At 54.1% G+C, this 17,679-nt stretch overlaps 1 protein-coding gene across 1 annotated transcript in view; it reads left to right on the forward strand.

Moving 5' to 3' along the window:
* The window catches only part of NTN1 (netrin 1), a 170,803-nt gene that overhangs the window by 146,185 nt on the left and 6,939 nt on the right, over window positions 1–17,679 (forward strand). Inside the window, exon 6 of the mRNA XM_037493235.2 lies at window positions 6,427–6,501. Within this exon, the coding sequence (XP_037349132.1) occupies window positions 6,427–6,501 (75 nt within the window). The remainder of the gene's footprint in view (window positions 1–6,426; window positions 6,502–17,679) is intronic.

Genomic DNA, 17,679 nt, shown 5'->3' on the forward strand with positions numbered 1-17,679 from the left:
GTCCAGTGGGAGCTGGGAGCCCTCCCCCGATACTGACCCAGCCCTCTAGGTCCCTGTCCTGGGCTGGGTCCGAGTGGCTGGGTACCCTCACTTATTACCCTATTGCCCCACCTTCCCAGGCCTGACAGCCCAGAAGTGGAGAAGCAGGGGTGCTGCTGGGATGAGACCTTTGCCAACTCCCCGCCCTGGTCCCAGGGAGGTGCCAGATGCAGTGCCCCTGACTCCAACCACGGGACACTGGGCTCCGCCTGCCATATGCTCAGAGATGAGCTCTGATCCGGCGAGCAGGCCTGCCCAGCAGGTTTTTGGCACCTGGGGCAGAGGAGGCAGACCAGAGGGGCAGCTACCCAAGGTGGAAGAGGAGGAGGGAGGGTCTCAGCCACTGGGATTGGGCCTGCAGGGCCCCCTCTGGACTCTTGGCTGTGGGTTGGTCAGGGGAGCAGGTGGGGGGAATAAAAGGGAGCGTTGGATGCTCCCAGGAGGAGCCAGGATGCCAGCCAGCCAGGATGGGCCTGCTGCGAGCTGCAGATGGTGGCCTCTGGGTCTCAGCAGCCCTCCCAGGGACAGAGCATGTCCAAGTGGGGAGCCAGGAGGGGCCCTGGCAGTTCCCCTCTCACTGGGAGGAGGGGAGGAATGGAGGGCAATGCTGTTGCCATGTAGAGGCCCCTGTAGACCTTTTAGTATCTACTGCACCCTTGACTCACCCCCAAAGTGTCCTCTGAGAGAGGAAAGCTTGGTAATCACCCCCTATGTGGACAGACTAGCTCGGTCAAGGCCGTGAGGTTGCAGCCCTGGGTGGAGAGTAGAGGGTGGAGGAGGAACTTTGAGGACATAAAATGTTGGGACTTCAGTGGTAAATTGTCTGCAGAGTCAGTGTGCAAACTTTCATGGAAGCCTTGATCCCTGTGAAACAGCTTTTCTTAAAGTTGATAAGTCCTCGATTTTTAGCACTTTCAAGCAGTTCATCCCGATATCAGTCCGTCTTTTTCTGCTTCTCACTAGCTCAAATAGCATGCAAATGATGTATCCTTAAATGTTTACATGGACCAGCCTCTAAAACTGTGTGGACCCATAGATTTCTTAAGATCATTTATGTATTCCGATTTGATATTTTGTCTTTAGTTCAATTTGATCATTAGTTTTTCTAAAAAGTAATGCATTTCATTCAGATTTTAGCTTCAGGCTAAAATACATGAAATACTCTATAGATTGTGGTTTTGCCCCTTATTTCTCATTAATTTCCTAATGTATCTGTTTTGTCTCTTAATCATAATTAGATATGACAGTGTTTTGTCTATTTGTTTTTCTTTTGGAGCTTTCCTCAGAATTGATGTTTTATAATTTTGGAATTTTTTTAGTATTTTACTTTATTAATTTTTACATCTGTTCTTTCCTGCTTTGGGTTTTGTTTTGCTTATTTTCTGAATTGAATATGCTTCATTTAATTTCATTCTTTTTTGTTTAATAATAATACTTATTACATTGTGGTCAGGAAATGTGGCCTGTACAATTTCAGCTTCTTGGAGTTAATGTAGCATTCTTTCACTTCTTAAATGTTTGTTTCTTTTTGTATTTTTAACAGTTTTTGGTTAATATATCTCAATAAGATGTTAGCCCACACAAAACATTCTTTATTATAAGATGAACTTCTTTGTCACCAGGTGACAAGTATCTTTAAAAGTTTTAAGTATTAACAAAAAAATTTTGCTTTGTTTGGTTATGCCCCTGTTAAACAGTGGGGTAATACTTTTAAGCAGTGTTTTTTTGATGGGGGTTGAATCCATTTACTTTTGTTGTTTTGTCTTTAGATAGTTTTAGATAGGAGTTGCTCTTCTGTGATCTTATCAAAATTGCTTTTTATATTTTCCAATTTTTCTTTTTTCTTGTTTGGGATATTACCTATAATTTATTTCCTGGCTTGTCTAGTGTTGGGATTATCTCTGAGTTTTTCAAAAGCACTATTTGATCTAATTGTTCTTATTTGTTAGAATCAAGCATGAAATGGCATCTTTTGTATTCTGCCATCTTAAGAGTTTCATTCTACTTTTTACTTTTTTTTTTAATATGTTCTAATTTGTCAAACCAAGTTTGATAGTTTTTTAATACATTCTCTCTTTCAAATATTTTAAACTTATTTTGATAAGTGTACATGATATTTTCTGAGCCCTTGCGCACTTGATGATATCTTTGCTTACTATGGCCTGCATGCATTAAGACAGTGTAGCTGGGTATAAAATTCCTGGGTCACATACTTTCTCCCTTCAAGAGCTACAGGCATTGCTTCATTGTCATCTGGCTAACTTCTTCTCATTGTTGATTTTTATGTTTAATTTTTTTCCATCTTTACATTTCATAATTTTCTAAAGACATGTCTGAGTATTGCTCTTTTCCTTGGTTTTACAAACAATTCTTTGAGTCCTTTAAAACCTTGTTCATATGTAGGTCTGTCTTTAGCTCTCTTTGATTCTTGTTTCTATTCCCTTTAGTCTCTGTTGCAGTTCTCTCTCAACCATATGTCACTGCTCCATTTTCTCTCTTACACCCTTAGATTTTCTCTCTTAGTTTTCAGCCTCTATTCTTTTCCTCTAACTTTTGTGAGCATTCCCCCAATTCTCTGTTTCTGAATTCAGTTTTCTATGCTTTCATTTCTCCTTACTGCTTCAAAAGTAGATTTTAATTATGCTCTGAATTTTTAGGTTTTGGTTTGGATTTTGCTTTTCCAACTCTTCTTTCTCTCCTTTTTGTATCATGACAGTTTCAGGTCAGACAAGTTTTCTTGTGTGGCTTTTCATCAAGGCTAAGTCTTTTTAGTCTGCCATTCCATTCAATAACATTGTCTCTGGCTGTTTTTAAGCTACAGCAAGAGAGTTTGAATAGTTGTGGTAGAGACAGTATGGTCTGCAGAACCTGAAATATATATTGTTTAGCCATTTGCAAAACCATGTGCAAATCGCTGTACTAATGTGAAAGCTGGATCCCCATTCCAAGCTGGGTGGAGGGGAATGTAGGCAGCTTCATCTCCATTCCTAGCTCCTACCAGCCTTTTCCTTTGATTCATTTCTAGTGTGTGGAGGTGATATCTATCTCTACTGCCTGATTTTCTCATCTGTATCATTAATTTAGATCAAAATACAAGTTCAGATATCAGCTACAAACACTGTTTTCCCTAAGTCCCTTCCCTTCCTTAAGTTTCCCTTACCTGGAGGAGGACAGCACCTTCCATGTCCCCACCTACTTACTGCCTATGTGTTTTCTGGTTGTTGTCTCTCTGTCATCTTCTTTTTCAGCATCTTTCTGTTCATCTGACAAAGAACTGTGTCCTGAGGTAAAACCTGAACAGGTTTTGCTAGTTCTACCACCATCTGCCTTTAATTAGTAGAGATTGCTCCCAGATTCCAACATTGGGTCATCTATCAGTTTAGTTTTTGGCATTAGTGTGAATTTGCATTTTTTCATTGTCTTTATAGCTATTTTGGAACAAAACAAGGAGGGGCTGTGTAGGTGGCTGCCAAGCAGATGCCATTTTGAAGGAGTCAAAGCTGAATTTTAAAGCTGTGGCTTGTTCATACTGATGCAGTCTCTGTAAGACTGGTGTGTATTTGGTAAAGGAAGAAAACGTAGGAACAGTTTCCTTATCCAGGGACCTCAGTTCTCTGGAACACAACCAAAAGAAAGACCCCAGAGCAGTCAGGTAGTTGCCACAGTGCCCGAGTCCAGAGGGTCATTCCATCTCTCATTCCAGGCCCGTTCACCCATGTTTTGCATACAATTCTAATAATCTTGGTCTTTCTGTTTTCCTAGTTTACAGCTAAATTGGAGTGAACAAATCTGAAGGGAGCTGGGGGCATTTTATAGCAAGCACATTGACCTGACAGGAATTTCTGGCTTACAGACAGAAGGAAAGGCATGGGGCCTACCTACAACAAAGCAAATACAATTGCACATACTCAGAGGCAGGCACCATTTTCTGGGAGGACAAACCACTTGAGCTTCTCTATCTAAGCACTCTCTGCTTTGAGTCAGCAACTACCCATCTGGGCCTTTCTTTTGCTGAGCTGAGGGTTCTGTGCAACTCTTGGCTACAGTGAACCTATCCCTGTCTTAACCCAGATTTGGTTGGAAGTGGTGCTAACCCTGGTTGCATTTTTGAATCACCTGGAGAACTTTAAAAATGTGGACATGCAGGCTTCCCCCTGCACAGTGAAATCAGAATCTCTTGGGGATAGGGCCCAGACATCAATGTTTTTTAAAGTGGCTGAACAACGCAGCTTGTGAGAATCAGAGTGAGGAGCCTGGATTCAGCAGCCAAGACACCTCATCTGTGAAATGGGGCTCACTGGCGGGGTGGAGAGCAGTGCTGCACCTCATTAGTGCCATGTGAGTGACTGTTACCCCTGAGGTACAGGCCCTTGATAAGCATGGGGACAACTGTGATTTGTCAAGGAGCGTCTGGAGCTCCATCTAATTAGACAGTGATGAATACCATTCTTTCTAGGATGATTTCTCTCCCAGGTGGATACTTGGCTCTGAAAGAAGAGCTGTAGATGTTACTAGGAGGGAAAGTGTTGGAGAGGACAGGGAGGACGTGGGGGCCGGGGGTGCAGTGGGTGGGTTATTGCAGTACTCGGCATTCCCTTCCCAGGTGTGGGGCTTGCTTGGGGCAGGCACTCTGGAACCTTCCTGAGCTCTAGTCTATAGAATAGGATTTATAGCCCTTCCCTCATGGGCTCAGAAGAACTGAGGTTCTACTAGGTGCGTTCACCCTGGGCTTGTCTCCCTGGGGGCTGACACCAGGATTGTCTCTGCAGTGGAGGTCAGAGTGGGTGATTTCCTGCTGACTGAAATACAAGTTCTGATGTGAGCCAATGGCTTTTATAAAAAAATAACAAGAAAAGGAGGAGGTTGATCCAAGGCCATCCCTGGAATAATGTCACTGTATCACATTTCAACTTGCTCCCCTAAGTGGGATTCCAGCCAGCTTGTTGGGGACTATGAGGACTTAACGTACAACCTGGGTCTGGCCACAGCAGTGGCTTTGCTGAGGGTGTCATCTGTCCCTGAGCTGGCAGAGACGAGGCCACCATCGTTTTGGGGCCACCATCTTGACCTCTCTGGCTTGGCCATGGCAGGATCAGGACCATTCTAGATGACCCAAAAGTGCATCAAAAATGTCCCCACTCCAGCAACCAACCAGCCCCTGACTGGTCAGCCAGCCAGCAGGAGGGACTGGCACGGTGGTGCAGGTGCCCCCAGATCAGGACATCAGTCGAAGGGCCCACGCTATGGGGAAGCAAGAAGGGGGTCTGTTTTTCTCCCATTTCCTGAGACTGCTTTCTAACTGGGACCCCAAGGAGCTGACCCAAGAGGCAGCAGGGGGTTGCCAGCCCCAGGACAATGTGATAGAGCTGTTGTGACTTGACTTGCAGCCCAGTCAGTGTATCTGGGACCTCAAAGGAGGCAGCCATCTCTCTTGGGGGCAGAGGCTGACTCCGGGGCTGAACTCTGAATAGTCCCTGCAGAGTGAAGCTCTGGTTGGGGAGGGGAGGGTGAAGTGAGCAGGCCTAACTGCCTGCTCTGACTTTGGCCCGTGTTCCCACACCAATCATTCCAAACTCCCACCTTGGCCTTGGTTTTCCGCAGTGCAGGTCGAGGGGCTGGCCCACGTGTTTGTGTTCATGCGTGTATGTGTGCATGTGTACACCATATGTGTGTTTCCTTTTCACCTTTCTGCTCCCCTTACTGTACCCCATCCCTCACTTGGACAAACAGCCCCAAGGGCCCCTTTCCCCAGCCCTTGCCACTGCTGCTCCTCAAACAGGCTGGGCTCCCCAGCCCCTGGGCTGCCCTGGCAGCCCTGCCGCTCAGCAGTAGAGCCCATTAGAACTGAACTCTTCTTCGTGGGGCATTTTATTTGCACACTCCAGTGGAGTGGACACCAAAGGGGTTTTCTAATGCTTCATGGGCTGCTAATTTCCTCCGTGACCTCTTTTGTTGGGACCTGACCCCAGCCAGAGGCTCCGCGCCATGAAAGCCAGCGCCTGACACAGACCCGGGGCACGGGGTGACAATGAGGCCTCTATCGGCTTTAATCAGGCTCCAGTTGTGTCTTAAGAACGGGGAATTTGTGTGGTGCTCAGAAGCCCTGGGTGGCACAATACGGAGCCCCCAGAGTTCCTCACGGAGGCCAAGGGGGCTGCAGGCAGCGGCTCAAGGATTCGTCAGTCTGGGGGGGAGTGGGTCAGGCGGGGGTCCTTTGTCCAAGCGCCTCTTTAGAAGGCCAGCCCTGCCCTGAATGGCCGGCTGCTCGGCCTGGCCCATGGGTATCACAGACCTCTGCGTATTTAGGGAGGTGGCCTCCCGCTCGCCCGCCAGCCTATTCATCGCCAGCCTAATTAGGTTTTGTCTGTGCTCTCCCCTCCCCTGCAGACTGCGATTCCTACTGCAAGGCCTCCAAAGGGAAGCTGAAGATTAACATGAAAAAGTACTGCAAGAAGGACTATGGTGAGTGAGAGTCCCCTTGTCGGGGGCGGAGTAAGGAGCTGGGGCTGGGGTGCAGATGGCCTTGGGTGGGTGTCAGTCAAGAGCCCCTGTGATGGGGCAGGAGCCGTGGGATTCAACAGGAGACCAAGCCCATGCTTGGGGATTTCTCATCTCTGCTACTTGACCCTTGGAGGCAGAGGTCTTGGGTGGGGGGGTGCGGAATATATGCTGGTTTACCCTCTTTCCCTTCAGGGGGTTACCCAGCCTATGGGGTGGCCTCAGGCTGGAATTTGCAGACTGGCCTCTGACCTTTATTCTGCCCCAAGGGCCTGTGTGATCCTAGGCCACTTACTTTACCTCTCTGGTCTTCTGTGGCCTTATCTGTACCATGACATTTAACCTGAACCTGTTGCTCAAAATGAGTCCTCCAAGCATCAGAAAAGGGGCTTCCTAAAGCTTCCTTCCTTTCTTCCCAGCGTTAACTCCTCTAGCCTGAGTGGGGTCAGGAATCTGCATTTTAAATGTCTCCGCAGTAGTTCAGATGCAGCTGAAGTGCAAATGCAGCCAAAAGTTGCTCTCTGTCAGCTGTGTGGCTGACAGTCCTGGGAGCCACAGGGATTCCTGTTACCCAAGCCCTCAGGCTCCCTTCATTGGGAAGGGGGTGACCCATTACCTGCACTCCACTCTGGGGACAATGGCTCTTGAGGCCCCACTCTTCTGGGCTCTTCTTTCCTGCGTCCTGTAAGCACTTGCTGAGAATGTCTTTGCACCAGCCCTGCCCTTTGAGAGGAGGTGAGGGGCTGGCTTTGTGGCTTCTGGTCTTGAGAGCCTTGTGCTGGCCAGAGGCTGGGCTGGCCTGACACCAGGTGATCAGGGTCAAGGCCTGACTGTGGGCATGAAGGATACCTCAGAGGGGATCCCCTAGTGGCCTGTGGTCAGGTGTGTGCAAATTGCTGAGGGGGTACTTCAAAGCAGCAGAGCAAGAAGTCCCAAGGGGATGTTCCACTGTCTCCTGGCAGAGGTGAGACATGGAAATCAGAGTGTCCCTGTGGGCAGTAGAGGCCCCTGTCACCCAGCCAAGAAGTAGCCTCAGCCTGGACACAAGTCCAGGAGGCCCCCGAGTCCAGGCTTGACTCTGCTGTTGGACACTCCTCCCGACCTGGTTCTGGCTGATTCAGGTCAGAGCTGGGCCTCTTCCCCTGGCCCTGGACCATCCACACTGCCTCCCTGCCATCTGTCTCTTGCTTGCCTTGCCTGTCTACTCTCTTAATTGGACCCTGGAGGTGAGTGCCAATCAAGGACCTGGTGACCTAGCACCACCCAGCCTCCCTGGGGGAAGTGAGGTGGTTTGTCATTTCTGTCCATTTTCCAAGTCTCCCTGCATCCTGCTCCTCCTGGGCCTGGAGCGGGTCTACCCAGCCACTTCTCTGAGCCTCAGTTTCCTTGTCTGTAGTGATGTCCCTACTGTACGTGTATATGGAAGCACCCAGCATTGGGCCAGGGGCCTACCAGATTCCCAGAAAAGTGACCTTTAGGATTCCATAGGCAGCTGGGTGGGAGGAGAGGAAGGAACAGAGATAGAGGAGGCGGGTGAAAAGGGAAGGGCCCCTGAGGAGGCCTCATTGTCCAGAACTCATACCCCAGCGCCTCCCCCTCGCCGGCTCCCCTCCCACCCCGACTAAGGGGGTCTGGCAGCCTGTCAGGAAAGCCAGGCCTCATGGAGGTCCTCACTGCTGTGTGAGCCAGCCGAAAGGTTTTTTTCTTTAATGAGGACAATGGTTGGGACCTTTAAGCATAATGAAATGAGTGATGAGGCCCCAAGGAACCCATAGGAATTTGAGGCCTTCTCAAGCTGTCTCCTGCTGCATGAGAGTGCATGCATACATGTATGCACAACACACGTGTGCCCCCACTGAAGCCCAGCACACAGGCCCGGGGAGCCAGCCACCTCCTCAGGGTAAAGCCAGGGCCACCTGCAGGGTTTGCATTGTCAATTCAGAAGTGGCCAGGCTGTGGGATTCCCTGTTCCAGACCCCTCTGGGTCCCCAGTCAATTCCTAAAAGCACCTTACAATGCTTGCACCCCCAGGCAGTCCAGGAACTTGACTCCCTGAGAAAGCAAACCCTGACTTTGAAACTGAACTTGGAGGTGGTTTAAAGATAAGGGGAGTGCGGTCTCTAAGCCAGTGTGGCAGCGGCAAAGGGATGCCTCAGGTTGTTCTGGATAAGGCTTGTTTGTCCCTGAGCATCAGGACAGCACCCCCTAAGCCTTTTGGGGCCCAGAGGTAGGCCACAGGCCCACGCTCCTGTGGGATGAGGTCTCGGAACCCAGCGCCCCCAGGCTTGGGTTCCACAGGCCTGAGAGCCAAGGGTGGTGGGGGAGAGCCCTGTGTTGCCCCGGCCCGCCCTCCTCCCCGCTCGCCGCCCAGAACAGGGGGTTGGGGGGAAAGGAAGAGGCGGGCCTGCTTGGGGAAGGGCTGTTTTGATTTTAGTCTTGAAGCATCCTGTAAGTGGACACGGTGGAGAGCGGCCAGAAGAGACTCGCTGAGCACTCTTCTGGCGGTGCTGATCCTCAGCCCCTATTCCATTCGAGTGAAAAAAAAAAAAACTTGTACTTTTTAAGTTACCAAAGATATTCTCTTCTGACATACTTCAATTGAAACACTGCTTCTTTACCCCTGATATTCCAGGGGTTACTTTGGTCCCTTCCAAGCTCTCCTGCTGCTCCTTCCAACAGGTGGGCCCCTCTCTTAGCTGACAGGGATCTGGCACCCTCTTCTTGACAGACTCAGAGGGACCCCCCCCCCAGCCCTGTCTCTGTGGTGCTCCCCACCAACTTCAGGGGCCATCTCTCTGGGAGGAGGGGCACAACCTCTGAGCTCTATTCTGCCTTCACTCCCTGACTTGGCCCTTAGTGTCCCCCTATACTTGACTTTCTCATGGGTTATCTGAGTGATGTGGATCGAAGATGGGGCTTAGTCCCCTCACTTCACAGATGGGGACTCTGGCCCAGCTGGTGAGGTGACTTTCCTTATGGACACCAGTTTCCTGCTCCTTTCCACAGTAGTTTCTTTTCCTCCCACACTTTGCTTAGTTCCAGGGCCCTACCTGTGCCAAGATAAGAGGGGCAAGGCCAGCTAGCGGCCCTCCTTTCACACCTCACTGCTGCCATACCCTCTTCTGCCCCCCCCCCCCCAGGAACACAGCCCAGGTGTTCTGCACCTGTTGTCCACAATTCTGCTGCAGGCGGGATCTGAGGGTCAGCAGATGTAGGCGAGAAGGGGGGTCTTCTCTCAGGGAGCTGCTGAGGTCCAAAACTGTTGTGCCATCAGCTTAATATCTTCCTAACTGTGCCCTCATCCAGACTGGCACCGTCCCCTCACATTCTCCATAATGGGAGGCTTTGGAGGTAGGTGTATAGGGGGTGTTTCTGATCCCTGGGAATGTCCCTGATGTTCTTGGTCACCCCAAAATTGTGGAGTATTCTCTCCCCAGCTCAGTGTTCAGGCCTGTGTGTTCAGGCAAAGCAAACAAGTGTCAGGAAGGAGATTGCAGGGATTCTGGGGAGGGCATAAAAGACCCCAGCAGAATGGGGGAGGGGGAGGGTCTTAGGGAGAGGGGTAGGGCTTGTTCAAGGAGGCATTATTGGCACCCACAGCGGTGGGGAAGGGGCCCTAGTCACTTGGGAAGCTCCAGGTCTTGCTCTGAGGCTGTGGCCAGGTCTTGCGCAGGCTCTGTGGACCTTGTGGAGAATGTTCCCTGCATCTTGTTGGGACCATGGACCCTGAGCCCCTGGATGAAGAGGGAGTAGCATGTGTCCCTCCTGTACCTGGGGCTGCCCTGGGCCAGCCTAGGGGAAGATGAGCAGCAAGAGGACAGGGAGGGAGCTAGCTGGCCTGGGGACTGGCAAGTAGGTGAGGCTAAGGAGGCCTGGCAGGGAGGGAGACTTGGGGGGGCCACGTAATCCTGCTCTCTGATCGACACCCCGGCAGGGACCCAATTAGGAAGCAAATTTCCTTCACTTATAGCCAGGGCGCTCAGATGCTCCAGAAGCTGCTAATTAGAACCTTGGGTTTGCTGGTGAAGAGCAGGCCCCAGATGCCCCCTTCTTCTCCCAAGGCCATCTCAGGACAGTCTTGATGTCCTGTTGGAGGCCGTGACTGTGGTCCCCACAGACCTGGCAGGGCTAGTGAACCGAAGGCGGGAGGAAGCAGGGGCCATGAGAAGGACCCCATGGCTGGCTGTGGGTGCTGGTTCTGCCTTGTGCAGGGTCTCCGGTCCAAGTGCTCCCGTGCTGCTTATATCCAGACCCCACAACAGGGATGGGTGCCCACTCCATTCATATCTGTAGGGAGAGGGGTATTAGCCCCAGAATCTGGAACAGATTCCCAGTTGCTTTGTGACCTTGGGTGGGGAGCCTTACCAGCTTGTGCCTCATGTCTTCATCTGTCAAATGGAGAAGTGATGGAGGGACGTGATGTGCTTCTAGATTAGCTCCAGGCACTATCTCAGAGGGGCAGGGGTCCACAGTGACACTGCTGTGCCTTCTGACCCCTCTGGGGCCACTCAGTCCTCTGTTGCCTTCTAGGGGAGTCCAACTCCCCTTGCAAATGCCTGAAAAAGCCTCGGCGAGAAGGCCATGCGTGGGGGGGTTTTTGATGGAGGATGGTTTTATTATTTGCAGGCAGAGCAGCGATTCCTGCTGGATGCTCAGGAAAGCTTGACCTTGGGGTGCATGCATGTGCGTGAGAGTGCGTGTGCACTCTATGTTCAGCCACAAGGCTGTGCCCTGTTGGGCAGCTCCCATCCTCACAGACCATCCTCCTGCGTGAGCTGCCTGCCCTGCAGTGTGTTCCCTGGAAACCCGGGCGCTGCTGCCCGTTGGCAGGGTCAAGACACTGAGGATGACAGGATGATACTGTTCCCAGGGCATGTTGTGAGTGAGGTTGGGCCAGGCCTGGTCAGGAGCAGGCCCCTTGGCTGAGGCCTGGTTAAGCTCTCAGGCCCAATGCAGACTGGAGTGGGAGTCAGCACCGTCTAGCCTCCTTGCTGCCCTCTGTTGGGGGGGGGGGAGGCTTGTGGGGGAGTGCCTTTCCCGCACCCCTGACCCTCTGCCCAAAGACCCTCATCCGACCCAGGCCAGCTCAGCTGACAGGGCCCCTCCACTCTGGTCCCCCGCCTTGGCCCTGCCCCACAGCCTCTGCTGTCACTTTTCCTCTTCTTAGCTCCATTTGTCCCTGCACTCCTCTGGGAGTTCCACTGCCATCCTCACTCACCTCATGTTTGACAGTCTCCCTTATCTGACACAGATGCTGTGCAGACACCACACATACCGCACACACGCACAGGCATACATGCCACACGCTTGCACACACCATCACAGTGATACATACATATCCCCAGAAGTCCTGCCCCTCACACGCCTGCCCCCACCCCAGCTGTTCTCTCACACACACTCATTGAGCGCCTGTGTGGACCCTGTCCTTCCATGGAGCTTACAGCCTCAGAGGGGAGATGTACACTTGGATGAGAGCACAGAAGGTGGGCTGGGTCCAGAGGGATGTGAGATAAGCAGGTGTGGCCTGTTGCCCAGAGAGGGTAGGCTTCCCGGAGGTGGCAGCTGCAGTGGCTGTGCTCACGGGGCAAAGCAGGGCCTGCAGGCAGAGGGAGAATGGCCTGTACCACAGTAGAGTCAGACTGAAGAAAAGGGAGAAAGAGACAGTGGGTGCCGAGTGCAGGGACGGTGGCCAGGGAGACTGGGAGCAGGCTAGCATGGGCCTCAGCAGCCATGTCCATGGGCAGAGACCCCTCTGACCCCACCGGGAGCCAGTGTTGCCTGCTCCCGAGCCCCCGCCTTCAGGGCCAGGAGGCGGCTGCCTGCCTCTTCTTCATGGGATTCAGAAAGGGGGAGTTTATGGAGCGAGACAGACAGTTCCTATTCTGAAAGGTGAGATCATCTCACTTTTGCCAGTTCTTGGAAAAATTATTCGTTCCCAGAAAGGTTTATTAGTCACCCCTTTTGTTGAAAGACATTTTGGCATCAGCAGATGGAAAAATCAAAATGCTTTTCATGAGATGTTTTGTCTCAAGTGTACCTCCCGAGATCCCGCAGGATTGCTTCGAGGCTACACCTCAGGGAAGTTCTGCTGGCCTGTCTGGGGAGAAGCTGGGCCTGCTAGGCTGCCTGCGTGGGCTTTCTTGGGGGCCAGTGGGCAGAGGTGGACCAGGGACCCAAGAGGACCATGTGCCCTGGTAGCTCTGGGCCAGTGGCAACCCAAGAGAGCTGTCTTGCCGTGCAGTCCTGATTCCCTCCCCGCTGGCCTGGATGGGCACCTCACGGCCCTCCTCCTCTTCCTCAGACATCTGTGAGAAGGGATTTTTATTTGTGTTATTGGGATGCAGAGACCCAGCACGATGAAAGAGCAGGCCCAAGGCCTGGAAGCCTGCTCCCCACCCCTGCCGCACCAGGGCCCAGGGCCTTGGCAGCAGAGAGTGGGCACAGCTGTCCTTGGAAGGTGCAAGAACTGGCCCGCCCCCCAACCCCGGCTCTGTGACTCTCAAATCCTGATAAACCTCAGAGGAGAGAACATAAAGACATCTTAGGGGAACAAGCAGGAGTGGTTGCCTGGTGTTGGGGTGACTGTCACCAAGACTGTGAAGCCCAAGTGATGGGCACAGTGGCAGGAATGTGATGAGGGCAGTGGGGCAGGGTTGGCATGGACTCTAGTGATGGACGTGGCCATCGGGTGGGTGAAGGTCACGGGAGATCTGTGACAGAGGGTGGGAGACCAGGCCGGTGTGGAGGTGACCAGGCTGGGTGGGCGCTGTGGGGGTGGAGGCATGACGACAGAGGCCTGTGCTGGTGGGGGTGGTGGCAGCCACGGGGCTGACAGGCTGGCATGTGGAGCCCAGCCCTCGCCCAGCTCTTGTCTCGCTGCTCAGGCAGTGAGGTCAGGTGGGCAGGGCAGTGCCCGAGGCTCACAGTTCTGGCCTTTCCTTCCAACTAGCTCTGGGGAGCAGGGCCTCTCAGCACATGATGGCTCCCCCTTCTCTTTGACACCCCTCCCCTTCCTTTTCTTGACCTTGGGGTCAATAGCTATTCCTGATCAGGATCAGTCCCTTCAAGTGAGGCGAGCCAGACAGAATTTTAACCCTGACCTCACTCCTTGCTTGACTGTGTGCTGTGACTTGGGGGAATAGATGATGGAGGAGTACCCTGGGGGCTTTCCCCCAAAGGGAAGGTCTGGGCAAGGCCTGCCCCCAACCCCTAAGCATTGTTCACACTATTGGGAGCAGGATGCTGACCCGCCAGCCGCACGTGGCGTGGTGTCTCAGAGGCTCGCTGACCCTTCTCTGCAGGTCATTGGTCCCCTGGGGAGCCTCCGATTTCCCCAGCCAGATGTGACCTCCCCCTGAGAGAGCCAGCCCCATATGGAAGCCAGATGTGGAGCTGGTCCAAGTGAGTCAGCCTGAGGTCGCGGAATGCTAGTGACCACCAGGTTGGGCAGGGAGGGTCGGTGGGCCCCAGTGACAACTCCATAGACCGGTCCAAGCCTGAGGAGGGGCTGCAGCCCTTCCCAGCAGTGACCCCCGTCCTCACAGCTGAGATGCCCAGAACCTGGTCTCCTACCCTGCCCTCCCAGCGAGCTGCAGGGCAGGCGCTCCAGGGGCCTGCCCCGGGGGTCTGGGCTGTTCACTAATCTCATCTGCCCCCCATCCCCCTTGGTGGGTCTTCCTCCGCTCTTGTCTCACATCACACTGTTAACCTTTTTTAGGAAGAAGGATGGTAGATGGTAGAGAAGGCTCTTTAAGGGACCAGAAGGGCCCTCTGATGAGAGGTGTCCCCTCCCGTGTCACAGATGGGCTCAGAGCAGGGGTGGGGAGACAGGGATCTGTCCAAGGTGTTCGAAGAGCTGTGTGAACAGGGTGGGGATATAGCGCACTTCACCCCCGGCCACACGGCACTGTCTTCTCCCTGCTCTCCGGGGGCCTATCTCGAGATCACTGGCCCACCCATGGGGGCTTGGCTGGGATTTTCCCCAGTGGGTAGATCTAGTGGATCCTGATGTCCTCCTGCTCCTTTGGGATCAGTGCCTTTGGTGCTGAGGACCGCTGCACCCAGGCTTTCTCCCTGAGCCCTGGTCCTGAGTCTCCACACCTCCGCCAGTTCCACATGCCTTTGGTGGTTGGTGGGGTGTTCAGGCCTGATCTGGGTGATGCTGGTGGGGGGCAGGGGGGGTGCTGCAGGAGAAGCTGCATTAGATCTGTTTGCACCTGAACTGATTCCTCCAGGTGAGTGTGGTGGTGCCCAGCCCAACTTGGTGTTCCAGTCTCAGGGACTGAGGTCTTATTTTTGGGTCTCTCTGGGGAAGCAGGTTCTGTCCTTTGAGAGTGGTTTGACTTTTAGGATTGGGAGCTGAGGGTGATGCTCAGAGGCTGCATGACACCTGCTGCTCCAAATAGGTCACGCACGGTCCTGGGAGCAGTGGGAAGTGCCAGCAGGGAAAAGGAGGCTGCTCTCCTGTAGGGGCATGCAGGTGGTGCTTTGCTGGGGAAATGGGGTGTTGTCTGGGAGCCCCACTGGGTCATACCTCCTCTGTGGAGTGGGTACAAATAGGCAACCACAAATGCTGAGCCATAAACTCTTGGTGGGGTTGGGGCTGTGCCGTGAGGCTGGACCTGAGCCCATGTTGGGGGAGGCTGGCCCTCTTGCCTTCCCCTCCTCCAGAGTTCAGAACCCCATTGATGGGCTGGATGTCGGGGGGCATTCACTGTTCTGCTGGGAGGTTCTTAGTGGCACAGGGTCTTCTGTTGGTTGGGGGCCATGTTAGGTCTGGGAGGTAGGTCTGGGGACCTCTAGGGAGCGGAGCCTTGGCCAGCCTCAGAAATGACATTTTTGCAGCTCTGTCCCTGTTCCTGGTGGGTAGAGGGTGAGCTCTGGGTTGGGAGGCAGCCCAAGCTGTCCTCCCTGGACAGCAGGCTCCCCTTCCTGGGGCTGCTCTTACAGAGTACCCAGCCTTTCCCTACCGCCACTCCCTCGTGAAGGGAGGGTGTCCAGGCAGGGCAGGGCCGGGCCCAGACCACTCTCCTACCTGAGCCTGTCACAAAGCAGGGTGGCCACCGCCAAGGTGGGTGGCCGGGTCTGGCCACAGTGAGCTTCCAGCTCTCCACCTCATTTAGTGAAAACTGGGCTTGGACAGCTGTGACACCCCGTCTTTGGTGTGTGGGCCCTCCCCGGCTGCCCCGAGCCCCCACTTAGCACACTTGCTCCGTTTGTTCAGCCATCCCTGCCTGCAGATTAGCATCCCTGAGAGCAAGACGTGGCCCTGCTCAGCAGTTTCTTAACCTTCACGGGGGACTGGGAAACATGTGGTCAGAGCTGCATTTTATGAAAGCAGCTGCAACTCATGCCATGCTTTCTAGACCCGGAGATTTATGGGGCGGGCTGCATGGCTTTAATGGTTTCTGTGGGGTTAGTGTCCGCCCCCATTCGCCCTGGCTGCTGTCTCCGAGGCAGATGGGTGACAAGCCTCCCCTAGCTGGACTGGCCCACCACGAAGGTGTGGCTGGGCGGGAGGCTAGAGGCTGACCACCCAAGCCTCCTTGTGAGGGGCTGGGAAGCCCCTGGGGGCCCGCCCCGAGCAGCCCATAAATCCAGGAGACCTCCAGGAGGCAGGAAGTCTCCCTGCAGAGGTGTCCCAGCGCTCGGGACTTGGGGAGAGGACAGCCAGCCGTCTCCGGGTTCCCGGCCGTGGCCACTCCCCTCGGGCAGGTGGTTTGTCTCGGGTGGGCCAGAGATGAATGAGCAGCAACTGTGTATTCCTCGCTGACTACAGGGCTTTCCCTGCACCTCGCCCTTCGCCTGGGCTGGAGCTTTGATCCCAGCAGGAGGGCCCCCAGACCTGCAAGCTGAGCCATAAGTCAGCTCAGAGCTAACTGTCCAGGGTGGTGGTGATGCCAGGTCCTCGGAGGCCCCAGAGCTGACAGGCCTAGAGATGGGAGGGAGGCAGGTGTTGAATGAACGGGGCAGAGGACAGGGCTGCCCCCGGGCAGTGAGTCCCCTTTTGGAGGAATCCGAGCACAGACTGTGCCCGGCAGCTTCCCACTTCTCGGGTTACCTATCCCTTCTCAGTGCTGGGACTCTGCGAGCTTGAGGCACCCTGGGAAGGACGGCCACGCTGATGCCCTGGCTGCTGCTTGGGGTGTGGCACACAGCTGCTGAAAGGAAGCCCAGGGCTGGCCAAGGCATCCAGCCTACCTCAAGCCCCTGCCCCTCTGCCCGACCCAGCTGGTACAAGCTGTTCTGGCTGATTCTGGCCTCCCTGGACCCTCTTTCTCCTTCCTGGCCCCTTGGAGCCACAGCCAGTCCTGCAGAGCCAGGTGCGGGACCCTGCCAAAGGACGGAGAGGTGGGTGCCCCGCTAGCCAGAGTTAGAGCAGGGAGTCAGTCCTCGGAGCCTGCTCTGGTGGCTGGGAAGGGTTCCTTGTACCAAAGTCCGTTCTGCAATCCCCAGAATTGCTGAACGCGGGCTGCTGCCCTGCCCCGCCCGCGCGCTTGCTCCCAGCTCTGTGGCTCGCTGCAGGAAAGGGGGGGTTCCCACACAGGTCAGGGGCAACCCAGGGACGCTCGGTGTGGCCTGGGCCCTAGGACCTGGGCAGGGGAGGTGTCTCCTTGCTTTCCGGAGCCCGTGTGCACTCTCCTTGCTCTCATGTGTCGGTTCCACCCTGCTGACACGCTTCCTCTGTGGCTGGCTTGGGCACCTAGGCTACAGCTCAGCTGGGTTCTCTGGAGCCATCCTCACCTGTCCAGTCTGCCCTGTGGGGGCTGCCAGTGGCTGTTCAGTCTGAGTCCTCCTTGTTGGGCTGCGCAGGTGTGGAGGGAGGAGGGAATGTGTGGATCCTGAGAGTGGGGCTGGTAACACCAGTGGGCTGGAGGCCAGGGCCCCCTCCCAGCCCATATCCGCTCCGGCTTCCGGCTTGGCCTTCCTTCTGCAGACCAGTCTCTAATTTTAAGGGGTCTCAGTGTTCCTCTCCTGGCTCGGTCCGATCACATGGTCTTCCTTTCTGAATGTCACCTCATCTTCCTCATTTCTGAAAACAGGATGGGGGAGGCCCTCACCTGAACCCCATGTCTGGCCTCAGCGAGGTTGATTTAGGACATCAGTGCAAGACAGTGGGGCCTCAGGGGTCCTAGAGCCTAA

Source organism: Talpa occidentalis, unplaced genomic scaffold, assembly GCF_014898055.3.
Source record: "Talpa occidentalis isolate TD23 unplaced genomic scaffold, MPIMG_talOcc4v2.1 talOcc4.7, whole genome shotgun sequence".
In the NCBI taxonomy this organism is placed as follows: domain Eukaryota; kingdom Metazoa; phylum Chordata; class Mammalia; order Eulipotyphla; family Talpidae; genus Talpa; species Talpa occidentalis.